Source organism: Anomaloglossus baeobatrachus, chromosome 11, assembly GCF_048569485.1.
Source record: "Anomaloglossus baeobatrachus isolate aAnoBae1 chromosome 11, aAnoBae1.hap1, whole genome shotgun sequence".
Classification (NCBI taxonomy): domain Eukaryota; kingdom Metazoa; phylum Chordata; class Amphibia; order Anura; family Aromobatidae; genus Anomaloglossus; species Anomaloglossus baeobatrachus.
Window position 1 is genome coordinate 103,657,773 of NC_134363.1, and position 16,394 is coordinate 103,674,166.

Genomic DNA, 16,394 nt, shown 5'->3' on the forward strand with positions numbered 1-16,394 from the left:
TCCCTTAGAATTACAATAGAAACTGTAAAAGCATCACAAGTGCACTCATCTTACCGTCACACGGTGTTTGGCTCTTAACTCGCTGAATCATGGCGGCATTAGACGTTGTTCAGACTACAGACTCGGACACTCCTCACTGTGCCTTCTCTGGAGCTTCTGAGTTGCACAGGATTCACGGGCATCAACAAGCTGTGTGCTCATTAGTGAGCGGGCTAGCAGGAGTTAATCTCTGCTAGCCTGCTGGTTACCTTTAGGATCACATATTGCTTAAGACCTATCACAGTTACTCCCTGCCTTTTTAAGATGGAGGAACCTGTCTTCTGATGCCGACTATAGATTTTGTTTATGCTGTCTATGTGCTCTTGTGTTCCAGTAAATGATGATGTACTGCATGTTGCTTGGTGTGCTGTGAAATTCCTCCTGTTGTCTGGTTATTTCCTCCCTGCTCTTTATTTTCTTCCTTATAATTTCTTGACTGATAACACTGTGTGAGCATGCAACGTGATAAGAGATTTGGTTTCTACTGTTTGTTCATATCTGTGGGTTTAATGACTCCTGTCCCAGCCCTCACCTTGGGTTGGGGAGAGGGGGTATTAGATCAGGGCTGTTTTGGAGCAGGGCAAGGAAGGCGGCTCAAACATCGTCAACATTAGACGTATCTCTGGGAGTAGGGACAGTTAGTGTAACCTAGCCTGAGGGCCAGTCTAGGAGCCCCGGTCCCCTGTTATTGTAATGCCTACCTGGATCCACAGACTCAGGTGGGATGTAATGGACAGACTAGAGGGAAGCCACTCACCAAGCAGGACCCCCAGAACCCTGAAACCCTTTAACCCCTATACAGGGATTTGGAATTACACAGGGCCCTGGAGATCACTACCTGTTGAAGGCTGCAGTTCGATGAGAGTAGTCGTCAGGCAGGGTCAAACCAGGAATAGCAGAACAGGGACAGAATCGGCAGGCAAGGACGTAATCAGAAAACGTAGCAGAGGTCAAATCCGGATTGGGCAGCGAGGTACAAAAACAGCAGGCAGAAGGGTAGTCAGAAAACACACAGAAGTCAGCACACAGGAGTCACAAAACAGAATAAGGCGGACCAGGAGCCAGGAAATCAGAACTATCTCTGGCAGAGGTCAGCAGACAGGAGGGGAACTAAGAAGGGTGTGGTGTCTTCCCATTGGCTGTAGCTGAACGCTGGCAACTTCAGCTGGAAGACACACGCCACCCACAGTCAGCCAGTGGTACTGCAGATCCAAGATAACCCAGCCCAGTGGATGATCGGAGCCTGCGCCCACCGGTGCCGCTCGCATCGATTCCCCTCCCATCACCAGCACCATCCACGGCAGGAACACGGCGTCGCCTGGCGATCGGAGCAAAAGTCGCTGGAGCGGACTCTGGTGGTGACGTAACAGTTATCCTGTCACACCCCATGACACTTACCTTGTGTAGCTGCAGCAACGCAGCACTTCTTTCCTGACCAAGATGTTCAGCATCCTGTGCAGCCTGGAGGCGGATCTGATTGGCCTGATGCTCCAAGGCAGCCAAACGTTCCTGAGATATAGTAATACATGTTAGACATCAGGAGGTGCTTCACATATCTGCATTCATTTTATTCAGTAAGATTTAGGAATATATAGTTAGGTCCAGAAATATTTGGACAGTGAGACAGGTTTTGGCATTTTGGCTATTTTCCAAAACATATTCAAGATACAGTTACATAATCAATATGGGGCTTAAAGCACAGAATCACAGCGTAAATATAAGGCTATTTACATCCTAATTGGAGGAGTTTAGAAATTACAGCTGTTTAATATGTAGCTACCTCCTTTTCAATAGACCAAAAGTAATTGGACAATTATCTCAAAAGCTCTTTAATGAGATGCATGGGATATTCCCTCATACACCCATCATCAATTAAGCATGTGAAAGCTCTGGAGCTGATTCCAGAGGTGGCATTTACATTAGGAAGCTGTTTCTGTGAACCTACAAAATGTGGTCAAAGGAGCTCTCAATGAAAGAGAAACAGAGCATCATCAGGCTGAGAAAAACAATAAATCCATCAGAGAGATAGTTATGTTAGAATGTTAGAAATGGCCAAATCAACAGTTTAGTACGTTCCTAAAAATAATGCACTGGTAATCTTGGGAACTCAAAAAAGCCTGGACATTCTAAGAAGGCAACAGTGGTGGATGATCCTTTCCATGGTGAAGAAAAACCCTTCACAACATCCACCCAAGTGAAGAAAACTCTCCAGGAAGTTGGTTTTTCAATATCAAAGTCTACCATAAAGAGAAGAATTAATGAAAGCAAATACAGAGGGGTGACCACAAGGTGCAAACCATTAATCAGCCTTAAAAATAGAAAAGCCACATTAGAATTTGCCCCAAACTAAATCTAAAGAAGCGGCCCATTTCTGGAAACTCATTTTTGGACAGATAAAACTAAAATCAGCCAGTACCAGAGTGATGGAAAGAAGAAAGTATGGAGAAGGCTTGGAACGGCTCATGATCCACAGCACACCACATTGTCTGTAACACATGGTGGAAGCAGTGTGTTGGCTGGCCATGCAGGGCTTCCAATGGCCCTGGGTCATTAGTGTTTATTAATGATGTAAGTGAAGACATTTCTACTCAGATTCATCCAAATGCGGTAAGGTTGACTGGACGGCGCTTCACAGTACAGATGGACAATGACCCAAAACATACTGCAAAAGCAGCCCAGGATATTAAGGTAAAAAAGTGTAATACTCTGCAATGGCCTCGTCAATCTTCGTATATCAACCCCATTGAGCTGCATTTCACATGATAAAGATAAAACGTAAGGCAAAATGACCCACAAAAACCAGTAGAGCATAGTGGTGGGTCCTTGCAAGTTTGGGGCTGCATTTTAGGAAATTAAGTTGGGGATTTGGTCTGTATTAACGGTGTCCTTAATGCTGAGAAATACAGGAAGATACTTAGCCAACATGCAATACCATCAGGGAGGCATCTGATTGGTTACAAATCTATTCGCCAGCACAACAAGGACCCCAAACACACAACCAATGTAAACTATGTTCAGTGTGAAGAACACAGAGTCCTCGAAGTGACGATACAGCCCCACAGAGCCCCGATGTCAACATCATCCAGTCTGTCTGGGGGTACATGAAGAGACAGAAGGATTTGCACAAGCCGCATACACAAAAGATTCGTTGCTCGTTCTCAAAGATGTTTTTAACAACCCGCTTGCAGACTTTCAGCAAAAACTGTGTACAGTGTACCTAGAAGAATTGATGCAGTTTTTTTGCATCCGTGGCCTTACATGTGTGTTTAGGATGATTATCATGTTGGAAAAGTACATGTCTACCTAGAGCAGAACACCTGTGAATTCATGATTCTATGAATGAAACGTACAAGTTCATCTCAATAAATTAGAATATTATCAAAAGGTTAACTTATTTCAGTAATTCAATACAAAAAGGGAAACACATATTATATAAAGTTATTACACACAGAGTGATCAATTTCAAGTGTTAATGTTTGATAATGTTGATGTCTTACAGCCAATGTATGACTTACAGTTAATGAAAACCCAAAAGTCATTATCTCAGAAAATTAGAATAATTAACACAAAACACCTGAAAAGGCTTCCTAATTGTTCAAAATGGTCCCTTAGTCTGGTTCAGTAGGCTACACTATCATGGGGAAGACTGCTGACTTGACTTCTGTCCAGAGGGCAGTCATTGACACACTCCACAAGGAGGGTAAGCCACAAAAGGTCATTGCAAAAGAAGCTGACTTTTCAGAGTGCTGTATCAAAGCATATTAATGGGAAGTTGAGTGGAAGGAAAAATCGTGGTAAAAAAAGCTGCACAAGCAATCGGGATAACCGCAGCCGTGATAGGATTGTTAAGAAAAGGCCATTCAAAAATTTGGGGCAGATTCACAAGGAGTGGACTGCTGCTGGAATCAGTGCTCCAAGAGCCACCAGACACAGACGTATCCAGGACATGGGCTACATCACCATATATCCAGGACATTGGCTACATCTGTCACAATCCTTGTGTCAAGACACTTATAACCAATAGACAACACCAGAAGCGTCTTACCTGGGCCAAAGAGAAAAAGAACTGGACTGCTGCTCAGTGTCCAAGGTGTTGTTTTCAGACAAGTAAATTTTGCATTTAATTTGGAAATCAAGGTCCCAGAGTCTGGAGGAAGAGTGGAGAGGCCACAATCCAAGCAACTTGAGGTCTAGTGTGAAGTTTCCACAATCATTGATGGTTTAGGGAGCCATGTCATCTGCTGTTTGAGGTCCACTGTGTTTTATCAAGACTAAAGTCAGCGCAGTCGTCTACCAGGAAATTTTAGAGAACTTCATGCTTCCCTCTGCCGACAAGCTTTTTGGAGACGGAAATTTTATTTTCCAGCAGGACTTGTGTCAGTGTTCTGGGATTTCCAGTTTGCTTCTGAAGGATCTTGCCCTTTGTTAACATGGAGTTTTCTGTTCTGTTGCCCTACTTACTGTTCATCTGTTTAAAAGCCCGTCCCTAAGCTTAGTCTAGTTGCTTGAGTATACTGCTTCCTGTCTACTCCTGCCCCGCTGCTCTCATTTCCTGGTTGTTATTTTGGATCCTGGTGAATCACCTGACACCGGCTCTGGACTCCACCTGGTCTCATCGAGCTGTGCCCTCGCTGGTCCCGGACTCTGTCTGCCGTCTCTGGTTGGCACTTGTGCCCGGTCCCTTCCGGTATATATCCACCCTAGGACCCACGTTCCACATCCTGTATGGACATATTTGGACTATAACCTGTTGCCCTTCCGTGTCCCGGCTGCTGCGCATTTAGGCCTTCTGGGGTGATCGCCAGACAGCCCCTGGGGGAGTCCGGTGCGCGGTCCCGGGAATTCCCCTTTGCTCCGACACTGGCAGGTATATACCTTGTTTATGCTCTGTTCTGTGTACATATTATTGGTTGTATTTTATAAAACTTCTTTGCACCAAGAACCCGTCTCTGGTTCTCATTGCCCTAACGTGATCGAAATCCTCAGTTCATACAATAGTATTACAACTTGGCACCTGTCCACACTGCCAAAAGTACCAATACCAGGTTTAATAACCACAGTATCACTGCGCTTGATTGTGCAGCAAACTCGCCTGACCTAATCCCCATAGAGAATCTATGGGGTATTGTCAAGAGGAAACTAAGAGACACCAGACCCAACAATGCAGATGAGCTGAAGGCTGCTATCAAAGCAACTTGTGCTTCCATAACATCTCAGCAGTGCCACAGGCTGATCGCCTCCATGCCACGCCGCATTGATGCAGTAATTCATGCAAAAGGAGCACCGACCAAGTATTGAGGCATTTACTGTACAGACTTTTCAGTAGGCGCCAACATTTCTGAGTTTAAAATCATTTTTACAGTTGGTCTTATATAATATTCTAATTTTCTGAGATAATGACTTTTGGGTTTTCATTGGCTGTAAGCCATAATCATCAACATTAACAGAAATAAACACTTGAAACAGATCACTCTGTTTGTAATGACTCTATATAATATATGTGTTTCACTTTTTGTATTGAATTACAGAAATGAATTCACTTTCTGATGATATTCTAATTTAATGAGATGCACCTGTAGATCCCTGACACCAGCAGTACTCATGGTGCCCCACAGAAGGATACTACAATCACCATGTGTCACTGTAGGTATCAGGCATTTTATTTTGTACTTCTCACCATTCCAATACAATACAGTTTTGCAGGCAACAGTTCCAAAAACATTTATATTAGTCTCATCGTTCCAATGGTCCTCAAATGTTTCAGCAATTGCTCTGACATATTCTAGATGGACTTTTTTGTTCATTGCTTTAGGGGATATTTCCCAACACCCATGCATGCCATTCCTCTGCAGCGTACGCTGTATGGTGTCACGGGAAACACTCAGCTCAATTTGGCTTTCTACTTCTCTAGCTAACTGCAGTGAACTTACATGTCAATTTTCCTCAACCCTTCTCATCAGAAGACGTTTCTGTTTAGGTGCTAACTTCCACTGTTGGTCTGCCCGCGTCTGTGAGATTGTTGCAGTTCCATCTTTGTAAAATTTTGGTATCTCATTTGCTACAGTATTCTGATTGATAAGTAAAGCTTTGCTGATCTTCTTGTACCAAAGAAATTATTTCCTCTCCCAAGTCTTGTAACATTTCTCTTCCATGTGGTACCATTACTGACAGCATGAAATAGGAAGGGATTTTCTTTGTTAAATAATGTTAACTTAAAACTTACAGTCATATGAAAAAGTTTGGGCACCCCTATTAATGTTAACCTTTTTTCTTTATAACAATTTGGGTTCTTGCAACAGCTATTTCAGTTTCATATATCTAATAACTGATGGACTCAGCAATATTTCTGGATTGAAATGAGGTTTATTGTACTAACAGAAAATGTGCAATCCGCATTTAAACAAAATTTAACCGGTGCAAAAATATGGGCACCCTTATCAATTTCTTGATTGGAACACTCCTAACTACTTTTTACTGACTTACTAAAGCACTAAATTGGTTTTGTAACCTCATTGAGCTTTGAACTTCATAGGCAGGTGTATCCAATCATGAGAAAAGGTATTTAAGGTGGCCACTTGCAAGTAGTTCTCCTATTTGAATCTCCTATGAAGAGTGACATCATGGGCTCCTCAAAACAATTCTCAAATGATCTGAAAACAAAGATTACTCAACATAGTTGTTCAGGGGAAGGATACAAAAAGTTGTCTCCAAGATTTAAACTGTCAGTTTCCACTGTGAGGAACATAGTAAGGAAATGGACGAACACAGGTACAGTTCTTGTTAAGCCCAGAAGTGGCAGGCCAAGAAAAATATCAGAAAGGCAGAGAAGAAGAATGGTGAAAACAGTCAAGGACAATCCACAGACCACCTCCAAAGACCTGCAGCATCATCTTGCTGCAGATGGTGTCAATGTGCATCGGTCAACAATACAGCGCACGTTGCACAAGGAGAAGCTGTATGGGAGAGTGATGCAAAAGAAGCCGTTTCTGCAAGCACGCCACAAACAGAGTCGTCTGAGGTATGCAAAAGCACAATTGGACAAGCCAGTTACATTTTGGAAGAAGGTTCTGTGGACTGATGAAACAAAGATTGAATTGTTTGGTCATACAAAAAGACATTATGAATGGAGGCAAAAAAACACGGCATTCCGTAAAAAAGAAAAACACTTGCTACCCACAGTAAAATTTGGTGGAGGTTCCATCATGCTTTGGGGCTGTGTGGCCAATGCCGGCATCGGGAATCTTCTTAAAGTTGAGGGTCGCATGCATTCAACTCAGTATCAGCAGATTCTTGACAATAATGTGCAAGAATCAGTGACGAAGTTGAAGTTACGCAGGGGATGGATATTTCAGCAAGACAATGATTCAAAACACCGCTCCAAATCTACTAAGGCATTCATGCAGAGGAACAATTACAATGCTCTGGAATGGCCATCCCAGTCACCAGACCTGAATATCATTGAAAATCTGTGGGATGATTTGAAGTGTGCTGTCCATGCTCGGCGACCATCAAACTTAACCCCTTAAGGACGAAGCCAGTTTTGTACTTGATGACCAGGCCATTTTTTGCAATTCTGACCAGTGTCACTTTATGAGGTCATAACTCTGGAACGCTTCAACGGATCCCGGTGATTCTGACATTGTTTTTTCGTGACATATTGTACTTCATGATAGTTATAAATTTAGAACGATATTTTTTGCTTTTATTTGTGAAAAAATCGGAAATTTGATGAAAATTTTGAAAATTTTGCAATTTTCAAACTTTTAATTTTTATGCCCTTAACCCAGAGAGTTATGTCACACAAAACAGTTAATAAATAACATTTCCCACATGTCTACTTTACATTAGCGCAATTTCTGAAACAAAATGTTTTGGGGTTAGGAAGTTAGAAGGGGTCAAAGTTCATCAGCAATTTCCCATTTTTTCAACAAAATTCACAAAACCATTTTTTTAGGGACCACATCACATTTGAAGTGACTTTGAGAGGCCTAAGTGACAGAAAATACCTAAAAGTGACACCATTCTCAAAACAGCACGCCTCAAAGTACTCAAAACCACATCCAAGAAGTTTATTAACCCTTCAGGTGCTTCACAGGAACTAAAGCAAAGTGGAATGAAAAAAAGCAAAAAATAAAATTTTACCTAAAATGTTGCTCTACCCCAAATTTATTCACTTTTAGAAGAAATAACACAACAAAATGAACCCCAAAACTTGTTACCCACTTTCTTATGAACGCGCCAATACCCCACATGTGGTCAGAAACCTTTGTTTGGACAAATGGGAGGGCTCGGAACAGAAGGAGCAATATTTGAATTTTGGAAAGCAAATTTGGCTGAAATAGATTGCGGGCACCATGTTGCATTTACATGTCCACCAAGGTACCTAAACAGCAGAAACCCCTTACAAGTGACACCATTTTGGAAACTAGACCCCTTAAGGCTTCTATCTAGGGGTATAGTGAGAATTTTGGATCCACAGGTACTTCACAGATTTTGATAACGTTACGTTGTCACATTGAAAATTTTCATTTTTTTCTCAAAAATGTTGCTTTAGCATCAATTTTTTCACTTTTTCAAGAGGTAATTCCAAAAATGTGACCCCAATGTTTGTTACCCACTTTTTTATGAGCGCGGTGATACCTCACTTGTGGTCTGAAACCTTTGTTTGGAGAAATGGGAGGGCTTGGAACGGAAGGAGCAATATTTGAATTTTGGAAAGGAAATTTGGCTGAAAAAGATTGCGGGCACCATGTCGCATTTGGAGGACCCCTAAGGTACGTAAACAGCAAAAAAAACACCACAAGTGACCCCATATTGGAAACTAGGCCCCTCAAGGAATTTATCTTGATGTTTGGTGAGTACCCTGAACCTCCAGGTGCTTTACAGAAGTTTATAACGTTGAGCCATGAAAATAAAAAAATAACATTTTACCACAAAATTGTTACTTCAACCAGGTAGCTTTTTTTTTCACAAGGGTAACAGGAAAAAAATCACCATGAAATTTATTGCGCAATTTCTCCTGAGTTTGTTGATATCTTATATGTGGTGCAAATCAACTGTTTGGGCACACTACAGGGCTCAGAAGAGAAGGAGTGCAATTTGACTGCAAAATTGGCTGGAATCAATAGCGGACGCCATGTTGCATTAGGAGAACCCCTGAGGTGCCTAAGCAGTGGAGGTCCCCCACAAGTGACCCCATTCTGGAAATAAGACCCCTCAAGGCTTTAATCTAGGTGTATATTGAGCATTTTGAATCCACGAATACTTCACAGAATTTGATAAGCTTAGGTTGCCATATTGAAATTTTCATTTTTTTCACAAAAATGTTGATTTAGCGACACATTTTTCACTTTTTCAAGAGGCAACAACAAAACGTGTGCCCCACAGGTTGTTATCTAATTTCTTGTGAGCGCAGGGATACCACACATGTGGCCAAAAACCTTTGTTTGGATAAATGGGAGGGCTTGGAATGGAAGGAGCACCATTTGAATTTTGGAAAAGTTGAAGTAAATTGCGCGCACCATGTCACATTAGCAGGGCCCCTTGGGCACCTATACATCAGAAACCCCCCACAAGTGACCTCATTTTGGAAACTGGACCCCTCAAGGATTTTATTCAGGAGTATAGTAAACATTTTGAATCCACAGGTACTTCACAAAACTGTTGCTGTAGCAAAAAATTTCTCACTGTTAAGGGGGCTTTACACGCTGCGACATCGCTAATGCGGAGTCGTTAGGGTCACGGAATTGGTGACGCACATCCGGCCGCATTAGCGATGTTGCTGCGTGTGACACCGATGAGCGATTTTGCATCGTTGCAAAAACGTGCAAAATCGCTCATCGGTGACATGGGGGTCCATTCTCGATTATCGTTACTGCAGCAGTAACGATGTAGTTCGTCGCTCCTGCGGCAGCACACATCGCTATGTGTGACGCCGCAGGAACGAGGAAGCTCCCCTTACCTGCCTCCCGGCCGCTATGAGGAAGGAAGGAGGTGGGCGGGATGTTCCGGCCACTCATCTCCGCCCCTCCGCTTCTATTGGGCGGCCGCTCAGTGACGTCACTGACGCCACACGGACCGCCCCCTTAGAAAGGAGGCGGTTTGCCGGTCACAGCGACGTCGCCGGGCAGGTAAGTATGTGTGACGCATCTGCGCGATGTTGTGCGGCACGGGCAGCGATTGCCCGTGTCGCACAACAGATGGGGGCGGGTACCCATGCTAGCGATATCGGGACCGATATCGCAGCGTGTAAAGTAGCCTTTAGGCTATGTGGCCATGATCCAGCGACACGGCGTCTAGTACCCAGTGTCAGCCTCCTGCAGAAATGTGAGTGTTGTCCACGGGAGAACGCAGCTGCCCATGCCCACGATTTGGGTTCAGGCTGCTGTGGACTTTAGTTCTATTCTACCTGCAAAGAACACTCATCTCCGCAGCATAAATTGACATCCTGAGGCTCAGGAAGCTGCGCCACAGGTCGATTTATGCTGCGGAGAAAAGAAACACAGTGGGCACGGGATTTCTAAAAATCCTGCCACTGTGCTTCTACTGCACAACGCAGCGTTATGGACGCAGGGAAAACACTCTGCGCCCAAAACGTTGCAAACCCTGATTGTGGGCACACAGCGTAAAATGCTACAATGGATGAATGGATAGATGTCAAACATACATAACGTCCCACCCCCCTGCATATTCTAAGCTGGCGCCCTTTAGTGCCTTTCATGTGACACTAAAGGATGCCTAGCCTTGTATTTAGCCCAAAAAAAAAAAAAAGAATTAAAATAAATGACGTGGAGTCCCCCCTATTTTTGATAGCCAGCTAGGGTAAAGCAGACAGCTGTAGCCTGCAAACCACAGCTGACAGCTTCATCTTGTCTGGTGATCAATTTGGAGGGCTCCCCAAGCTGTTTTTTTTTTTTAATTATTTATAAATAAATAATTAAAAAAAAAAAACAAACGTGGGGTCCCCCCAAATTAGATCACCAGCCAAGGTGAAGCTGACAGCTGGGGTCTGGTATTCTCAGGATGGGAAGAGCCACGGTTATTGGACTCTTCCCAGCCTAAAAATAGCAGGCCGCAGCCGCCCCAGAAGTGGCGCATCCATTAGATGCGCCAATTCTGGCGCTTCGCCCCAGCTCATCCCGCGCCCTGGTGCGTTGGCTAACGGGGTAATGAATGGGGTTGATACCAGGTGTGTAATGTCACCTGGCATCAAGCCCAGCAATTAGTTATGTCACGGCGTCTATCAGATACCCGACATAACTAATTGACAGTAATAAAAAAAAAATTGACAACAAAAAAAAATTTATTTGAAAAAACACTCCCCCAAACATTCCCTGATTGACCAATTTATTGAAAAGAAAAAAAAAAATCCACAATAATCCATTTGGATGTCCCACGTGCCTCTGGACCTTCTAGAATATGGGGGACACGTTCAGGGAACGTATCCCCCATTTTCTAGGAGGGCAGACCCTCCATTTGAGGAGAGTGGGTGCAAAGAATCTGCACCCACCCTCCCTGGGTCACAGCTGCAGAGTGCGAGCAGCCAGCGTCCTGAACACAGGAAGCTGACAGCTGCGCTCTGCTCATGTGACCGGAGTCTGCAGAGAAGGAGCCGGAGGAGGGGGCCGCGGGGGATCAGAGCTGCGACAGGTATGTATGACATCGGGGGACACCGGGGAACACCAGGGGGGGGTAGGGGGGATCCCGGCAGGGCCTGGGGAGCAGGTTTCTGTCGTATGTGTTATGGCACATACGACAGAAACCATAGGAACAGTGGAAATGCGGCCGGCGCGCTGCTGTGCTCGCCGGTGCGCGCGGCCATCTTGGATTTTCGGGAGGGGGTTGGGGGTCGGGGGGGGCACTTTGGGGACACCGGGGGACCGGAGGGAACCGGGGAAAAGATTTATCTCCCATCTGGCATGTTTGATCATGCCAGATGGGAGATAAATCATTTTTTACCGGCGCGGTCATTTACTATAACTTGATGATCGGTATACGGTGTATACCGGTCATCAGGTGAGCGGGGACCGGAAAAACCGGCCCGAATCATGATCTCCAGGGTCTCAGCTACCCCCGGCAGCTGAGACCCCGGAAATTTTCTGACTCTGGGGGGCGCTAGACCCTTTTTTCCGACCGCCGTTAAAAAGCGGCGGATCGGAAAAAGTACCCTTATTTACCGCCGTTAAAAGGCGTATCGGCGGTCGTAAAGGGGTTAACTGAACTGGAATTGTTTTGTAAACAGGAATGGTCAAATCTACCTTCATCCAGGATCCAGGAACTCATTAAAAGCTACAGGAAGTGACTAGAGGCTGTTATTTTTTCAAAAGGAGGATCTACAAAATATTAATGTCACTTTTATGTTGAGGTGCCCATACTTTTGCACCGGTCAAATTTTGTTTAAATGCGGATTGCACATTTTCTGTTAGTACAATAAACCTCATTTCAATCCAGAAATATTACGGCGTCCATCAGTTATTAGATATATGAAACTGAAATAGCTGTTGCAAAAACCCAAATTGTTATAAAGAAAAAAGGTTAACATTAATAGGGGTGCCCAAACTTTTTCATATGACTGTATCTGTGGTTGAAATATTGTTAGTTAGACTTTTGAAGTCTAAACATTAACTTTGCTACTAAGCCTTCAATCGGGGTATACTTATTTGTGCAACATGAACTTGAATGAATTTGGTCAGAAAATTACTTTTTGGGTGTAAAAAAAAAAAATTCCTCTCTGCAATCAATGTCCCACATTTGTGGGAGTATTTGATAATATGTTGTCCCATAGAAAATGATGATTTTGAAAGGAAGCTAAAAGATTTTTCGACAAATCTGTAGAGGTGTACGAATTTATCCTGAGCACTGCATATATTTTATATCTACAATTTTCAGTCATGAAAATAAAGAAAACTCTTTGAATGAGAAGGTGTGTCCAAACTTTTGGTCGGTACTGTGCATGTGTGTGTGTGTGTGTATATATATATATATTAGTTTGGAAAGTTTAGACACACCTTCTCATTCAAAGAGTTTTCTTTATTTTCATGACTCTGAAAACTGTAGATTCACATTGAAGGCATCAAAACGATGAATTAACACATGTGGAATGAAATACTTTACAAAAAAGTGTAAAACAGCTGAAAATATATCTTATATTCTAGGTTCTTCAAAGTGGCCACCTTTTGCTTTGATTACTGCTTTGCACACTCTTTTCATTTTCTTGATGAGCTTCAAGAGGTAGTCACCGGAAATGGTTTTCACTTTACAGGTGTGCCCTGTCAGGTTTAATAAGTGGGATTTCTTGCCTTATAAATGGGGTTGGGACCATCATTTGTGTTGTGCAGAAGTCTGGTGGATACACAGCTGATAGTCCTACTGAATAGACTTAGAATTTGTATTATGGCAAGAAAAAAGGAGCTAAGTAAAGAAAAACGAGTGGCCATCATTACTTTAAGAAATGAAGGTCAATCAATCAGTCAGTCCGAAAAATTGGGAAAACCTTGGAAGTGTCCCCAAGTGCAGTGGCAAAAACCATCAAACGCTACAAAGAAACTGGTTACCATGAGGACCGCCCCAGGAAAGGAAGACCAAGAGTCACTTCTGCTGCGGAGGATAAGTTTATCTGAGTAACCAGCCTCAGAAATTGCAGGTTAACAGCAGCTCAGATTAGAGACCAGGTCAATGCCACACAGAGTTCTTGCAGCAGACACATCTCTAGAACAACTGTTAAGAGGAGACTTTGTGCAGCAGGCCTTCACGGAAAAATAGCTGCTAGGAAAACACTGCTAAGGACAGGCAACAAGCAAAGAGACTTGTTTGGGCTAAAGAACACAAGGAATGGACATTAGACCAGTGGAAATCTGTGCTTTGGTCTGATGAGTCTAGATTTGAGATCTTTGGATCCAACCACTGTGTCTTTGTGCAACGCAGAAAAGGTGAACGGATGGACTCTACATGCCTGGTTTCCACCGTGAAGCATGGAGGAGGTGTGATGGTGTGACGGTGCTTTTCTGGTGACACTGTTGGGGATTTATTCAAAACTGAAGGCATACTGAACCAGCATGGCTACCACAGCATCTTGCAATGGCATGTTATTCCATCCGGTTTGCGTTTAGTTGGACCATCATTTATTTTTCAACAGGACAATGACCCCAAACACACCTCCAGGCTGTGTAAGGGCTATCTGACTAAGAAGGAGAGTGATGGGGTGCTACGCCAGATGACCTGGCCACCACAGTCACCAGACCTGAACCCAGTCGACATGGTTTGTGGTGAACTGGACCGCAGAGTGAAGGCAAAAGGGCCAATAAGTGTTAAGCATCTCTGGGAACTCCTTCAAGACTGTTGGAAGACCATTTCCGGTGACTACCTCTTGAAGCTCATCAAGAAAATGCCAAGAGTGTGCAAAGCAGTAATCAAAGCAAAAGGTGGCTACTTTGAAGGACCTAGAATATAAGACATATTTTCAGTTGCTTCACACTTTTTTGTTAAATATTTCATTCCACATGTGTTAATTCATAGTTCTGATGCCTTCCATGTGAATCTACAATTTTCAGAATCATGAAAATAAAGAAAACTCTTTGAATGAGAAGGTGTGTTTAAATTTTTGGTCTGTACTGTACATACAGACATACATGTATGCCCTCCATACACTTACTTTCCTGTGGGCGATACTTCTTTGGCAGTCCCCTTTATTCTTTAATAGTTGCTGGCTTGTAGTTTCTCGTTCTTCTTCTAGACGACTCTCCTTCTCCAGCTGCTGGAACTCCAGATCTTCAAACAGTTTCATCTGCGTCTCAAGGTGCTCAGATTCCTAAATAAAGAAATATAATTAGCTGATATTATTCAAATATTGTTTACTACTGAAAATGCACTAGATTACTAGCAACAGAAGCATCAAAGAATGCAGGAGTGGCGTACAATGAAAGATGCGTAATAGTAAATTATATGGAAAAGATCATAAGCTCACAGGACACCAGCTATACAATACACCTCCGCATTCATGCAAATGCACAGCAGACAACTAAAGACAAAAGAAAATATGGACAAAGCACAAGCTGCATGCTTATTGCCAAGTAAAAGAAGGATACAGCTTTAGGCAAACACTAAAGAATATAGAAATACTACAGATATTTTTGCATGCAAGAATCGCAGCACAAGTGTAGAGATTAATTTTTCCATCTTCTCCATTGCCTCTCTGCGTATATCGGACTGTAATAGTGACATCTGAGTGCAGTCCAATATATGGGTGCGCCTAATCCAAGACACGTTGCCAATCACAGCATGCTGTGATTTTTGGTCAGGCCAAACTGACATGAGAAAAAAAAATTGCAAATCTACTCTGCCTCGTTGACCAAAAATGCATCACGACTTAGACCAATGTTGAAGCGTTTTGGGTTTTTTTGCTAGCAGATTCAGGTTTGGTGCAGAAATTTCCGCAAACAAATACTCAACATGCGCACATAGCCTAATCCAGTAATAGAGCATTGAGTTCAATGAGTTGACCTGAAGTAAGTTTACTGAGCTCAACTGAGGTCACAACAGCTGTGACCTCAGGTGAACCTATTAACATCACCACTCTCACAGCTGCGGCTCCGTCAGAGTGTCCCACAGGCTGCAGTGATGGGTCATGTTTTCTAATGTGACCGCGAACTGCAACCTCAGGATGTAGCGGAGCCGGGATTGTCGTGAGATGTCGTGGTGAGGATTACGTTGCATCTCCAAGGGTGTTTTGAGGGTGAATAAATTGGAAAAAGAGGGTGGTTGGTTTTTTTAATACAGGATTTTTCTCTGTTTTGTGTTTATTTCTTTTTACTTACACGCTTATTAATGGGGGGATCTCATAGACCCTTACCCATTACTAATCCAGGGCTTTGTGGCAGGTGATATTTTGAAAAAAATCCCAGCTGTCATTAAACTCTTGTCTAATGGATGCGCCAAATTGTAGGGTGGCTTTGGGCTGCTAATTTTAGGCTGAGGAGGGCCAAAAGCCATGGGCTTCCCAAGTCTGAGGATACCAGCCCCCAGCTGTCTGCTTTATCTTGGCTGGGTATCAAAATTTAGGGGGACCCCACACAGTAATCTTTTTATTGGAAAAAAAAAATGGGGTCCCTCATATTTTAATACGCAGCCAAGATAAAACACAAAGCTGCAGCCTCCAGCTGTTTGCTTTATCTGTGTTCAGTATCTAAATATGGGGGACCACACATCAGTTTTTCCAATTATTTATTGATTTTTACATTCCACTTTGGGGACCCTCACAGCTAGTGAGAGGGCAACCAATCACAGATGCCTTCAAAGAGGGTGGGGGTGCAAGTCTGACTGCAAACAACTCACAGACGCTATCACAGATGGGAATATTC

General features: G+C 43.3%; 1 protein-coding gene across 16 annotated transcripts in view; it reads right to left on the bottom strand.

Moving 5' to 3' along the window:
* PHLDB1 (pleckstrin homology like domain family B member 1) overlaps nt 1-16,394 on the bottom strand; it is a 365,610-nt gene that overhangs the window by 47,983 nt on the left and 301,233 nt on the right. For all 16 annotated transcript variants that reach the window (XM_075328263.1, XM_075328261.1, XM_075328255.1 and 13 more), the window contains 2 exons: nt 14,690-14,845; nt 1,438-1,548 (listed from right to left, as the gene is read on the bottom strand). In XM_075328263.1, coding sequence (XP_075184378.1) covers nt 1,438-1,548; nt 14,690-14,845 — 267 coding nt within the window. The remainder of the gene's footprint in view (nt 1-1,437; nt 1,549-14,689; nt 14,846-16,394) is intronic.